This window comes from Prinia subflava, unplaced genomic scaffold, assembly GCF_021018805.1.
Source record: "Prinia subflava isolate CZ2003 ecotype Zambia unplaced genomic scaffold, Cam_Psub_1.2 scaffold_47_NEW, whole genome shotgun sequence".
In the NCBI taxonomy this organism is placed as follows: domain Eukaryota; kingdom Metazoa; phylum Chordata; class Aves; order Passeriformes; family Cisticolidae; genus Prinia; species Prinia subflava.
Window position 1 is genome coordinate 657,367 of NW_026961001.1, and position 11,795 is coordinate 669,161.

The window sequence follows — 11,795 nt, forward strand, 5'->3', positions numbered from 1 at the left end:
AATCAGCGCGCGAGAACAAGGAGTGACGGCACAATCAGCCAATGGCAGCGAGGGGCGGGCTCTGCCCGCGGAAGGCTCTCAGCCCCCCTTGCCCTGAAGGAAAACCCTTCCCGCCCTTTGCGGCGTCTCCATGGCCCAAGAGCCCCGTGAGGGGCCGTGCCCGCGCTGGGCCTGAGGCGAGAAATGCGGAGCGGGACGGGCCGCGGTCGCCCCTCAGCGCGCCAGAACGAGGCGTGGCTCAGTGTCCCTGGGCTCCAAGCCGCCAGGACAGGGCTGCCGCTTCTTCCCCTCGGGAGGCTGAGCCCGATCCGCAGCTGCTCCTTTCCGGCACTCGGCAGCTCCCAGGCGCTGTCACCGCCGGTCCCGGCCCGGGGCTCGTCTGCTCACACCTGCCTCGGGCGCAAGAAGCCACCTGTCCTAAGCAGGAAGGTGCCACTGCTGAGTGTGCGGTGAATGAAGATGTGGGGAATGAGTTCTGCTCCAGCACTGGGAGTGCGAAGCAGCCCCCGAACTCCCAGAACAGATCAGAAGCTGTGAACGCACGGAAGAAACCCCGACAATTCCTGGGTGAGTGCAGGGCCGGCTGTGCCCTGCAGGGAGGGGACAGAGTCACCGCAGGTGCACAGGGCTGGCAGGGCTGTGGCTCTTTGCAGGGCTCTGGAGGAGCCCTCATGCTCTGCTGGGCCCCTGCAGTGGCCGGGACAGACACCCCCGGCTGCCCCCGGCTCTGGGCAGTTCTTGTGGCCCCGGCTGTCCCCTGGCCCTGGCTGTGTCCCTGTCCCTTGCCTCTCTTGCTGGCGGCTGAGTGAGGGGCACACAGCATGGGGGGTCCCTGCTGTGCTCCCTGGGTGTTGGGTGGGGGGATGTGAGGGCTGGGCCTGCTCAGGACAGCCCCGTCCTCACGGCCAGCGGCTCTTTACTGCTCCAGGCGAGAGGTTCAGATCCCATCCCAAGGTCGCCCTGGTTCTGGCCCTGCTCGTGCTCCTGGTCGTGGCTTTGGTGTTGGCCTTGGCTCTGCGGTCAGGTAAGGGAGGGGCAGCTGCCTCAGCCCAGCCCCTCGGGACAGAGCAGGGTCCCGATTGCCTGTGGAGGGGAATCCTCACCTTCTCCTCTTCCCTCTGCAGGGGGAGGACAAACAAATATTCCAGTTGCTGCTGGCACTCGGCAGCTGCTGGCCTGTCCTGATGGGTGGATTGGGTCCCTCAGGACCTGCTCCTTCCTCTGGAAGGATCAGCGCACCTGGGCTCAGGGTCAGGCTGGGTGCTCTGAGCTCGGGGCCTCCCTGGCCGTGCTCAGGGATGAGGAAATGGTGAGGGAGGGGCTAGGGGGGGTGTGGGGTGGCCGAGGGGAGCCTGGGGGGCTCCTGGGCCGGGGGTGCAGCTCCCACTGCCGGCTCCTCTCTGCTTCCCAGGAGTTTCTCTTCCGCCTCAGTGGGAATGTCGATTACTGGCTCGGGCTGTGCAGACGGGGGGAGCAGCTGCAGTGGGAGGACAGCAGCAGCTTCTAGTCCTCGTGAGTCCCAGGGAGCTGAGCAGGGCCTGGGGGGCCTGTCAGGGCCTGGGGCATTGGCAGGGGATGGGGCAGAAAGTGTCCTTTTGTGGTGCCAGCATTGTCTCTGCTCCTCCTTGCAGGATTCCTGTCCTGGGCGATGCAGAGTGTGTTTTCCTGGCTGAGAATAAACTCAGGAGCATTTTCTGCTCAAATCCGATGCCCTATCTGTGCAGCAAACCCCAAACTCTCCTGTAACAGGGGATGGACAAAGCACCTTCTGTGTGCTGGGCAGTCACAGCTTTGCCCCTTCCCCAAACCCTGGGATGTCCTTCCTCAGCCGCAGGGTCTGCCTTGCACTGACCTCAGGCTCACCTCAGTGCCTGATCTCATTAACATCTCAGGATTTGGTCTCAGGGTCACCTCAGTGCCTGATCTCATGAACATCTCAGGATTTGGTCTCAGGGTTACCTCAGGGCCTGATCTCATGAACATCTCAGGATTTGGTCTCAGGGTTACCTCAGTGCCTGATCTCATGAACATCTCAGGATTTGGTCTCAGGGTCACCTCAGGGCCTGATCTCTTGAACATCTCAGGATTTGGTCTCAGGGTCACCTCAGGGCCTGGTCTCCTGGAGATGAACCTGCAGGAAGGGGAGGTGATGTGGGAGCTGATGTGTGGCTGCTTGGGCTGGGGCTGGGTTTTTTTTTCTCCTTCTGGAGCCACTCCGGGAATCATCTTTTTTCTCTTGCACTACTATCACTGCAAGGCCTACCAGGAAATGAGACTGGGACCCTGGTCTGGGTTCACAGAGCATGCAGGGCAGGAAGACCAAGTTTATTTACAAAACTCTACATTTCCTATGAGGCCTGTGGATTGGAGGATGGAGTTCCAACCTCCCCACCACATTGGTTAAGGGGACTGTCACACAGTCTTGTTTGTCCCAGCATGGAATGTAAAAACAATAGCTATGTTCCATAAACATAGCTGGTGTTTACATTAAAAGAGCATGAGAAGGTACAGCCTTCTCCTTTAATATGACCGCTCAGGCAGCTAGGAAAAAACCTCATGGTAACACACTACACATTTATCCACTAAGCCTGTATATATAGGTAGATATAACACTGTGGAAACAGATTTCTAACCCTATATTTATACCTTCATAAATAGCTTTTGTATCTATATTGGTATAACACTGTGAATACAGACTACAAACAAGTGCTTCCACGTGAATGTTACCTTGGTTAGGGCAAGGTGCCAATAATGCCAGTGTGTGATTTGACCCCACAGGCGCCGTTACCTTAAGGGCTGGACTCGATCCTTGTGGATCCCTTCCAATTCAGAGCCTTCTGTGGGATGTCCTTGCATGACCCCATCAGTATTTATGGTGCCGCTGCTGCTGCTGTTTTTGTATTCTTTATAATTTGGGGTTATTTTATTAAATTCTTGTCAAGACCCCCGGTGTCTCTCGTGTTCCCTTGGCGCTGGCAGCCCCGTCCCTTGCCCTGCTCCCCCTGCTCCGTTCCATCCCGGCTGGCGGAGCCCTGCAGCTGCCCTGGGGGCCCTGGGGCTGCCCCGGGGGCTGCGCCCCGAGCCAGGGCCCCTTCCCAGCGCTCCCAGTCTGCTCATCCAGCCTGGAGCATCCAGCGAGGGCTTCAGCTCAGAGAGCAGGGAAATCTGGAGGGTTCCCCTTGAATTTTGTTTGAGAAACTGTTTTTGAGGGGCCCTGCTCTTCTCTCCCTCTTCTCTAGCCCTTTCCAATTTCTTCCTAACTCCACGTTCCCCCTTCACTTGGCACTCTTGGGGCTGTGTCTCCTCTCTGCCTCCTCAAAGGAGAAGAGGAAGGTGGCAGGAGCTGGAATGTGCCTGTCACCCTGGCTCAGGTGGGCTTAGGTGGGATCAGGCTGTGGAGAGGGAAGAGTTGGCTGCTGAAGGAGCGTATCCCCTCCCCTGAGGAGCCTTTTCCTAGGATCAGCATTGCTTTGGCCGCAGCAGCTCTGGAGTCACCTGAGGCAGCTTCCACAGGATGCCCCTGCGCCACCCCCTCTGTGCTTTCACACTGCTGGCCGCAGCAGCCATCCCTGCTCTTAGAAGGGACAGGGCATCTTTTATCCAACAGGGCCTCAAAGCCGTTTGTCAGAAGGAAAAAGAGCTTTGGGGGATGTTTGTCTCACGAGGGGATGGAAATGGGAGAGGTCAGACCGGGGGAGGTGCCAGAAATGGGGCCCTGGGTTGGCTGGTGCTCATTGCAGAATTAAAGAATCACCTTAGCTGGGCCATTTTCTCCTAAATGGGGATCAATTCCTGAATTTTGGGTGCCTCCATAGGTCCATGGTTCTCAGCCCCTCGGCAGATGGAGATGAGCAAATCTCCCTAAACACATGATCAGCAATGGAGCCTCACACCTTTAACATCTTTTATTCCTATAATTGGGGGTTGGTTCGTACCTTTCCTGCTGCCTACAAATCTAATCTCATCCTGGTTTCCAAAGGGAGCAGCTGTCTCATGGAAGTGACCTGAAAACAGGGAATGAAAAGGGGAACAGAGTTCTTGAGCCATTGGGAGCATTTCCCCTCCTTTCCCCTTGAAGGGCTCATCTCCAACCCCATTTCCAAAGAGTCTCCCTGGTTTTTTGGATGAGCTGGTGGATTCAAGCTCCAGGAAAGGCATTGAGGAGTTGGAGCATGTCCAGAGATGGGAATGGAGCTGGGAAAAGGTCTGGAGAACTCAAGAGGAGCAGCTGAGGGGGCTCAGCCAGGAGAGAAGGGGGCTCAGGAGGGACCTTCTCACTCAAATTACCTGGAAAGGGGCTCAGAGCCAGGTGGAGTTGGGCTCTTGTCCCAAGAGAGGGGGGAAATAGGGAAAATTCCTTCACGGAAAGGGTTGTCCAGCCCTTCCCAGGCTGCCCAGGGCAGGGGGGGAGTCCCTGTTCTGGGGAGGTTTGACAGACCCGAGGAGGTGGCACCTGAGGACACAGTCAGGGGTGGCTTTTGCAGGGCTGAACTCCACGACTTTAAAGCCATTGTCCAAGCTCAACGATTCCACGATTCTTGAAATGCCACCTGGCTTTTCCCCCTCATAAATCAGCACATTGCACAGAGGGCAGTGAGGCTGAAGCCGTCTCTTTGCACAACCCGGATTTTGGGTTGGTTTGGGCTTTTTTATTCTTGAAGGTGTCTTGTTTGGGAGCCTTTTGATTGTTGGGAAAAGCAGGGCTGGACTCGGGCCAGCACGGGCTCCTGGATGGGGTCCCGTTGCTGGAGGGGAGCAGCTTTTCCCTGCCTTCCTTGGGCAGAGGCTGGGCCAGGTTTGTGTTTTGCCCGTCCGGCCCCGCGGGCGCTGGGGGCGGCTCCGCGCAGCTCCCCTGGCCTGGGCCGGGCTGGGCCGGGCCAGCGACCCCCGCCCCGGCTCCGAGGGTCCGGCCCGCGGGCTCGGGGCCAGCCGGACCTGCCGCGATCCCAGCGCGGGCACGGAGATCGTTCGTGCCCTCCGGGATCTCGGTCCCGGGGAGCGCTGCGGGAAGCGACTGAGCCCTGAGCCGGCCTGGGAGTTCGGGCTGGGTTTGGGGCCTTTGCAGGGGCTGTGGTGGTGCAAAGCTCCGGGTGGTGCAGGCAGGGGAAGCGACTGTGGGATGGGATGAGATCCCGGCTGTGGTTTGGATCCCGGCAGGGGATTTGGGGTTGAATTTCTTGCACGCACTGGGCACCGCTTCGTTCCGCCGCTCAATTAAACGGGATTAATTACTCCGTTAATTGATACCCTGGGATTCCTCCGCCGGGATTCTCCCCTGCCATTCTTCCCCAGGATTCCTCCCCCGGGATCGATCACACTCCCTGCCGCGGGGTTAAACACGGCTGCTCCTCCACCTCCCTCCTCTCCCTTCCCGTGCGGCCGCTTCGGCTCAGCCCTGCCAGGATCAAACCTCGGCTTCGCAGGATGACTTTTAAGCCCTGACATCCCCCAGCTCGGCCGTTTGAGCCTCATCCCTGTGTGCCGGGGCTGAACTGGGAAAACTGAACTCCACACCAAAGGGGATTTCCAGGAGCCGCTTCTTCCAAAGGCTCCGTGCTGGCAGTGAGAGCTCCAAATCAGCCCCACTGATTGCACTGCTCGAAGGAGACCTGCGATGCTGAAGGGCTGCCGGTGCTGTTCGATATCCTGATGCCAGCCTTGATGCCCCTGGTCCATTTTCCCTGTGCCTGTGGGGGTTCCTGCTTTGTTTCTTTCTGCTGCACTTGTGCCTCGTGCTTTTTCCTGCTGACTCCAGTTTTGTTACCCTATGGAGAAAAACCAGCAGAAGAAACAGAACTGTTTCTGTAGAAAAGATCTGGAAGATCCTAAAGTCTCACCGCTAATTAGAGGGTTTAATTCTTGCCCCGGACTATTTCCACTGGAAAAAATTCCACCAACCTTTGAAGCCTTGGGGCTGCCGGGCTCTGAGCTGCTTTTGGGGACAAAAGATCCCAAATCTCCTGAGTTCTGCCTCACTGGGTGCGGTGCTGGGTGATCTCCTGTCACCTCTGTCCCCTGCAGCTCGGGGCTGTCCCCGGTGGCACCGCGTGGCGCTCGGTGCCAGCTGGTGAGCACTGGGGGGAAGCTCCCCTCAAATACACCGGGGGGTTCCTGCTGTTTTTTCTGGGCTTGTGGATATTTCGACCTTGGAGGACGGCGAGGCTGAACTGCAAATGCCCCTTGGTGGATTGTGGGGGTCCACAACGCCCGGGGGTTTTCTTTGGGCACTGGGGGGGTGCAGGGGCTGCTGCTGGCAGAGAGCGGGCGGATGTGGGATCGCCGGATCATCCCTAAGGGAGATCCTAGAGAGGAGGGACAGCAGGATCCACGGGACCCCCATGGGCCCAGGGAAGGGGGAAAGTGTGGAGATCAGAGAGGGGGAGCTCCTGGGAGGGTTTTTTTGGGCTGGATCTTGGTAGTCTGAAGAGTTTGATGGACACAACACTCCTGGTGACTTCCTGAGATGAACTTGGGCAAGGAGGAAACACCCATCCCAAGGAGCTCACCCCTTGTTTTTTTCCGCCAAACCAGGATTTTTCATTCCCAAGGAGTGTCCGGATGGAGGAGGAAGAAAAGCCTCGGAGATCCTGCCTGAGGAGGGGCTGCAAACCCAGCGCAGGGAGCTGCGAGGAGGAAAGACCCCTGTTGCCTGGAATGCAATAATCAACGACACAGAGGCAGAGGTCTTCAGCGAAAGCTGCTCCCCACCGAAAAAAAAGGGCTCAGCCTGTTTATTCTTTTCCTTTTATAATCTTGTGGGTTTGGGAGCACATTGGCTCCTGGGGTTACTACCCCTTCACCCCACTGGCCAGACTAGCTGTCAACCAACATTATTTTCAGGCTGGAAATATGTAAGCAAAGGACTGAACAAAAACAAGAAGGGTTGTTTATGTTCTAAAGCCTGAGAAAGTGAAAGACTGACCCTTAATATTGCAACAGTAGCTAAAGAACTGACTCCATCTTACAAGCAAGTAGAAGGCTTCAAAAAATCTCAGAAAAAAGAGGGCAACAGACCCCCCCCTGTGCCAGGAGGGCAGCCGGAGATGCAGGCGGAGCTCAGAGCTGGGGGAGAAGCCTGATGGAGGGGAGAAGCCCCACAAGTGCCTGGAATGTGGGAAGGGTTTCAGCTACAGGTCCAAGCTGATCTAGCACCAGATGATCCACAGTGGGGAAAAGACCTATGGGTAGGGGAAATGTTGGAAGAGCTTTGGGTGTATCTTTGCTCTCATCTGGCACCAAGTGATCCACACTGGCCCTACACCTGCCTGGAATGTGGGAACAGCTTTAGGGGTAGCTACCACCTGAGAAAACACCAGCACATCCACACTGGGGAGAGGCCCTACGAGTGTCCCCAGTGTGGGAAGAGTTTCTCACAGAGCTCAACCTTGACCCAACACAAACAGAGGCATCACCAAGGGAAGCCCTGCGAGTGCCCCGAGAGCGGGAAGAGCTCCGTGCACTTCTCCAGCTCCATCCCCCATGGCAGGATCGGCGTTGGATGATCCCCAGTGACCCCCGTTGGGCAGAGCCCTGGTGATCCGTGGTCCTGGTGTTCTCCCCTGGCTTTGGGGAAGGTGTTGTTGGAGAGATTTCTTTCCCTTCTCCTTGTCCTGCTGTGCTTTGGTTGGCAGTAAATTCCCTCCCTGAGCCCAGGCTGGGTCTGTTGTGCCGGTGCTGGTGCTCGGGGAAGGATTTCTCTCCTCCTCGCCTCTCCTCAGCCAATCAGAGAAGGCGATGAACAAGATTCAGCCAATCAGAGCGAGCAGGTCTGATGACTCACCGGTTGCCAGGCAGACCCGCAGTGCCCGGTGTTCCTCTCCTGGACCCCACCCTCCCCACCCAGTCCAGGCTCTCCTGCAGGGTCCCCCCAAGACCCTCCCGGTGCTCCCCAATAAACGGCGCTGGGGTGAACTGGTGTGGGGACTGACAATGGTCTGAACTGTAGGCATCAGGCAGCCACAGTGTCTGTGTGAAATCATTCACATAATACCTTCAGACAGGCTTGAGATAGTGGCCTGGGAAAAATAAAGGAGGAACAATAACAATCCTTGGGAAGTGAAGAACAATCAGCAGGTGGTGTTTTCCCAACGTGTTTACTGGCAAAGATGTTTACAAAGAGGTGTAAGCTATAACGAGCAATCATATGAATTGTACTGAAGTACTGTATAAAAAGAGAACTCAGAAAACAAAGATTGCTCTCATTTTTGCTCTACGCTGAGACTCAGTGTTGTTATTCCATGCTGTCTGTACTCAGTAGTGACAAACTGTGAAGTTTTATTGGGATTAATGGGAGCAGCCAAGCAGGGGCAGAATGACAGCGGGGCTGGCAAGGACAGCTGACCCCTCGCGAAATCAGCGCAAGCACTGTGGTAATTGAGAAGGACATGGACCATCTACACAAGCAAAGCCAGTTCATTACACTAAACACTCACATTCGTAGTTCTCTAACTTCCCTACAAAATTTTCCGTTGGGACACCTTTGCCCCTGTTCCCTTAGTAACACAATGTTTTCGGTTATGAAGTCCTTGTTACATTCTTTTGCCAGCAATGTCCTATTCCATCTTCTCTGGGCAGAGTGACCAGAGATGAAGTCTTCACTTTTGTTCTTGCCTCGCTGTTCTCTCTCACAGCTTCCACGGTACCAGTGGCAAAAGGTTGGCGGCGTTCCCCAGCTCAGCTTCTGTAGCTGTCTGATCTCCCACAGGGGACCGAGCAGGGGTTCCCGGCCGGGCCTGAGCCCACGGGGAGGGGCTGCGGCTGCTGCCGGCTCAGGAGCTCTGTGGGCAGAGAAAAGGGGGTGACACCGGCCTGGGGGCCCCGGGGGGAGCACACACGTTCACCCGAGTCCCGCTGGCCCCACACAGGTGAGCTCCCAGCACCACCAGTGCCCCCAGTGCGGCCCCAGCTCCCCCGACACGCCCCATGCCCAGCGCCGGGCGCTGCCCCAGCCCCAAAGCAGCCGCGCTGTGCCCTGGGGGGGTCCCCGCGGCCCCGCCCCGCGCGGCGCTGGGAGCACCAGTCCGGACCAGTTCAGAGCGTGGCCGGGCGGCATCGGAACACACCAAAGTGGCTCCACCACGGGCCATTCAGAACACCAGAAACTGGCAGAAAGCAACAGAATTCTCCAAAAAAAGGAGTCACCTTTGACCATGAACTGACCAGGAATTCCCCAAAGCTGTTTATAACCCCCCAAACTGGTGGAAAGCAGCAGGATCTTTCCCAAAACCTTCCCTGTGGGGCCCCACTCCAGTGTCAGAGGCAGGTGTCTTCCCCCTTTCAGTGACTCATCCCTCCCGACTGGAAGGTGCCCCAAAACCTCCTCAGGAACCGGATCACCCCAAGCTCTTCATCCCAAAGTGTGGCTGTCTCATTGCAGCCCTCATCCCCCACATGCCCATGGGGTGGGGGGAAGGTGTTGGAGAGATTTCTCTGCCTTCTCCTTTGGTCCTGCTGTGAATAAATTCACTCCCTGTGCCTAGGCTGGGTCTGTTGTGCCCCTGCCGGTGCTGGGACCAGGATCCCTCCCCGTCCTTGTCTCAACTCCGGGGCCTTTCCTTGTATTCCCTGTCCCTGTGCAGGTGCAGAGGGCAGGGACAGGGCAGTTTTGGTGGCTCTTAGCATCCAGGCAGGGCCAGCCCAGCCCCGGGGTTCCAGGGGGCTCGTGGGGGTCCCCTGTTTGTGGGACATCCCCGCTGGAGGAGGGTGTCCCCCCTTGCCGCAGCCCCAGCCCTCAGGCAGCGCTCAGCCCAGCAGAGAACGCCCTCAGCTGGGGCCTCATTTTTGGGCACACCTGAGCCCCTGGACATCTGGGATGCCCATTTTGGGGTGCACCTGAGCTGGGGGATATCCGGGACCCCGTTTTTGGGGCTGTATTGGGTTTGCATGGCCTCCTTTTGGTCGCTGGGTTTTTTACAGGGCTGGGTTCTGGGAGAAGGTTCTGGAGGTTTCCTCTGTGTCCGGCAGATCCAATCCCTGGTGCCTGCACAGATGGAGGTATTGGAGGCAGAGATCCACGAGCATGCAGAGATCCCCCCGCAGCCCCTGCAGGAGCCCGTGCCAGAGCAGGGGGATGCCTGAGATGAGGCTGTGACCCCAGGGGACACCTGTGGACAGAGGGGCCCCGCGGGAGCAGCCTGTCCTTGGAGGACTGAGCCCGTGGCAGAGTGACCCACGCTGCAGCAGCTGGAGGGGGCTGTTCCCCGTGGGATGGAGCGAGGCTGGAGAAGCTCCTGGAGAAGGCTCCGGTGGGAGGGAGCCAGGGAGCAGCAGGGGAACGACTCCTGTCCCTGAGCAGAGGGAGAAGGCCCGGGGGATGAACTGAGCACGGCCCCATTCCCTGTGTGCCTGCTCTGCCGGGGGAGGAGGGGCAGCTGCAGGGAGGGAGGCGGGAGGGGAAGCTGCTTTGAAGGGGCTTCATTTACTTCTCATGATCCTGCTCTGAGTTTTTGGAATTTTCTACCAGAAATCTCTCCCCTCTTCCACTCGTCGACAGGGGTTTGGGGCAGATTTCCTTTGTTCGGGATGCACTGATGGTCCTAGTTAGGGGCTAGGAGAAGTGAGGCTCCAGGGCTTCCCGCTGAGTCGGAGCCAGCCACAACCCAGGGCTGGGAAAGGCGGGCCGGGAGGTGCGGAGAACTTTGTTGGTGTTTGCAGCTCGATCCCGCCTCGGGCCCGGGGCCGTGCCAGGGCTGTTCCTCATCTCCGCCTTTCCCCTCACACAGCCCGGGGGGCGCTGAGAGCGCGGGCCGAGGCTGGGCCGTGTGCAGAGCCCGGGGCTGGCTGTGTGCGATTGGCTGATTGTGGCGTCAGTCGTGGTTGTGCGGCGCTGATTGGGCAGAGCGGGGAGCAGGCCGGGGCCGGGCCCGCCCCCCGGTGGGCCATGTGGCAGCAGAGGCGCCATGGGCGGAGCGCGTGTGCGGGCCCGGGAGCGGCGGCAGCGGCCGGAGCCCGGTGAGGCGGCGGCGGAGCTCGGAGGCGGCCCCAGCGCAGGTGGGAGCCGCGCTGGCTTCTGGCGGGGCTGGGCCATGGCTGCGGGCGGAGGGGGCGGCAGGGGGCTGTGGCGGCTTCCTTGTGCCGTGTGGGCGCCGTGTTGGCCGTGGCCTGAGGGCGCTGCGGGAGCGGCTGCCCGCGCTCTCCTTCCCGCCGGGGCCTGGGCACGAGCCAGCGCCGGAATCCGAACCCCTGGATTTCCTTCTCAGCCTTTTTTCCAGCCCAGGTGTCTGCAGCTATTCCCGGGGCAGTGTCTGGGGTGGATGTTGGTTGGTGTTTGCTGATGGTCGTTGATGTTTTGTTGGTGGTCGTTATCTCTGTGGGTATCTAAATAGAGAAGTAAGATTTTTTTAAAAAATAAAGTTGGTATATTTTCCAACAGTCTAATCCCATCCAGCCCAGTGTGGGAGTCTGATTGAGACCCAGAGTGGAATTCTCCCATTGTCTTCCCCACCAGCCGTGGCGAGTGCAATAAGGACTACACAATTAGAAATTATGAAGCAGGTTTGTTTTATTCCATCTGAGACGCATAGGGGATATTTCCACCAATTATACGTAGCTGATGGAGACAGGCTCTAGATTTAAACACACTTAGATCCCACAAAGCTGCACCTCACTGCCCACCCATTCCCAACCTTCTTGCACTTTATGTTAGAATTAGTCTTCCCTGTGGTGCGGATCCTTCTGGTGGTTGGGGGCAGGGCTCTTCTGAAGTAAGAAGTCTTACTTGGTGTTCGTTCTTTGAACTCCATCTCTGAGCAGGTGCAGAGAAGGTTTGGCTGATTCCCAGGTCACTTTGTCCTGGC

At 58.0% G+C, this 11,795-nt stretch overlaps 3 protein-coding genes across 10 annotated transcripts in view; 2 read left to right on the top strand and 1 right to left on the bottom strand.

Annotated features, from left to right (window-relative positions):
• Positions 1-11,795, bottom strand: part of LOC134565370 (zinc finger protein OZF-like) — a 270,401-nt gene that overhangs the window by 204,792 nt on the left and 53,814 nt on the right. The window lies entirely within an intron of this gene.
• Positions 42-8,212, top strand: LOC134565388 (early activation antigen CD69-like). 5 transcript variants are annotated; one of them, XM_063424955.1, is made up of 5 exons: positions 42-567; positions 929-1,024; positions 1,125-1,309; positions 1,412-1,512; positions 1,632-1,898. In XM_063424955.1, the coding sequence occupies exons 1-4, from the start codon at positions 42-44 to the stop codon at positions 1,505-1,507; spliced, it is 903 nt and encodes a 300-aa protein (XP_063281025.1). In that variant the 3' UTR covers positions 1,508-1,512; positions 1,632-1,898. The 5 variants fall into 5 exon arrangements, with proteins under 5 accessions (XP_063281025.1, XP_063281027.1, XP_063281028.1 ...); XM_063424957.1 differs by lacking the exons at positions 1,125-1,309; positions 1,632-1,898 and adding an exon at positions 6,532-8,212; XM_063424958.1 differs by lacking the exon at positions 1,125-1,309 and having other exon boundaries at positions 1,632-1,894.
• The window catches only part of LOC134565362 (uncharacterized), a 52,299-nt gene continuing 48,854 nt past the window's right edge, over positions 8,351-11,795 (top strand). The window contains exons 1-2 of one of the 4 annotated variants that reach the window (XM_063424888.1): positions 8,352-10,989; positions 11,372-11,493. Coding sequence is in view for 1 of the 4 variants with exons in the window: in XM_063424889.1 (XP_063280959.1) it covers positions 10,899-10,989 (91 nt within the window). In the remaining 3 variants the exon portion in view is untranslated. Of the gene's footprint in view, positions 10,990-11,371; positions 11,494-11,795 lie in introns of all 4 variants that reach the window. The other 3 variants (XM_063424887.1, XM_063424889.1, XM_063424891.1) reach the window with 3 other exon arrangements.

What these genes read in the sequence shown, in the direction of transcription:
- LOC134565388 (XM_063424954.1), top strand. Translation starts at nt 42, where the DNA reads ATGGCAGCGAGGGGCGGGCTCTGCCCGCGGAAGGCTCTCAGCCCCCCT. An exon ending in GAAACCCCGACAATTCCTGG is followed by an intron (nt 568 to 928) that starts GTGAGTGCAGGG and finishes TTACTGCTCCAG; the next exon opens with GCGAGAGGTTCAGATCCCAT. An exon ending in GGCCTTGGCTCTGCGGTCAG is followed by an intron (nt 1,025 to 6,531) that starts GTAAGGGAGGGG and finishes CCGCCAAACCAG; the next exon opens with GATTTTTCATTCCCAAGGAG.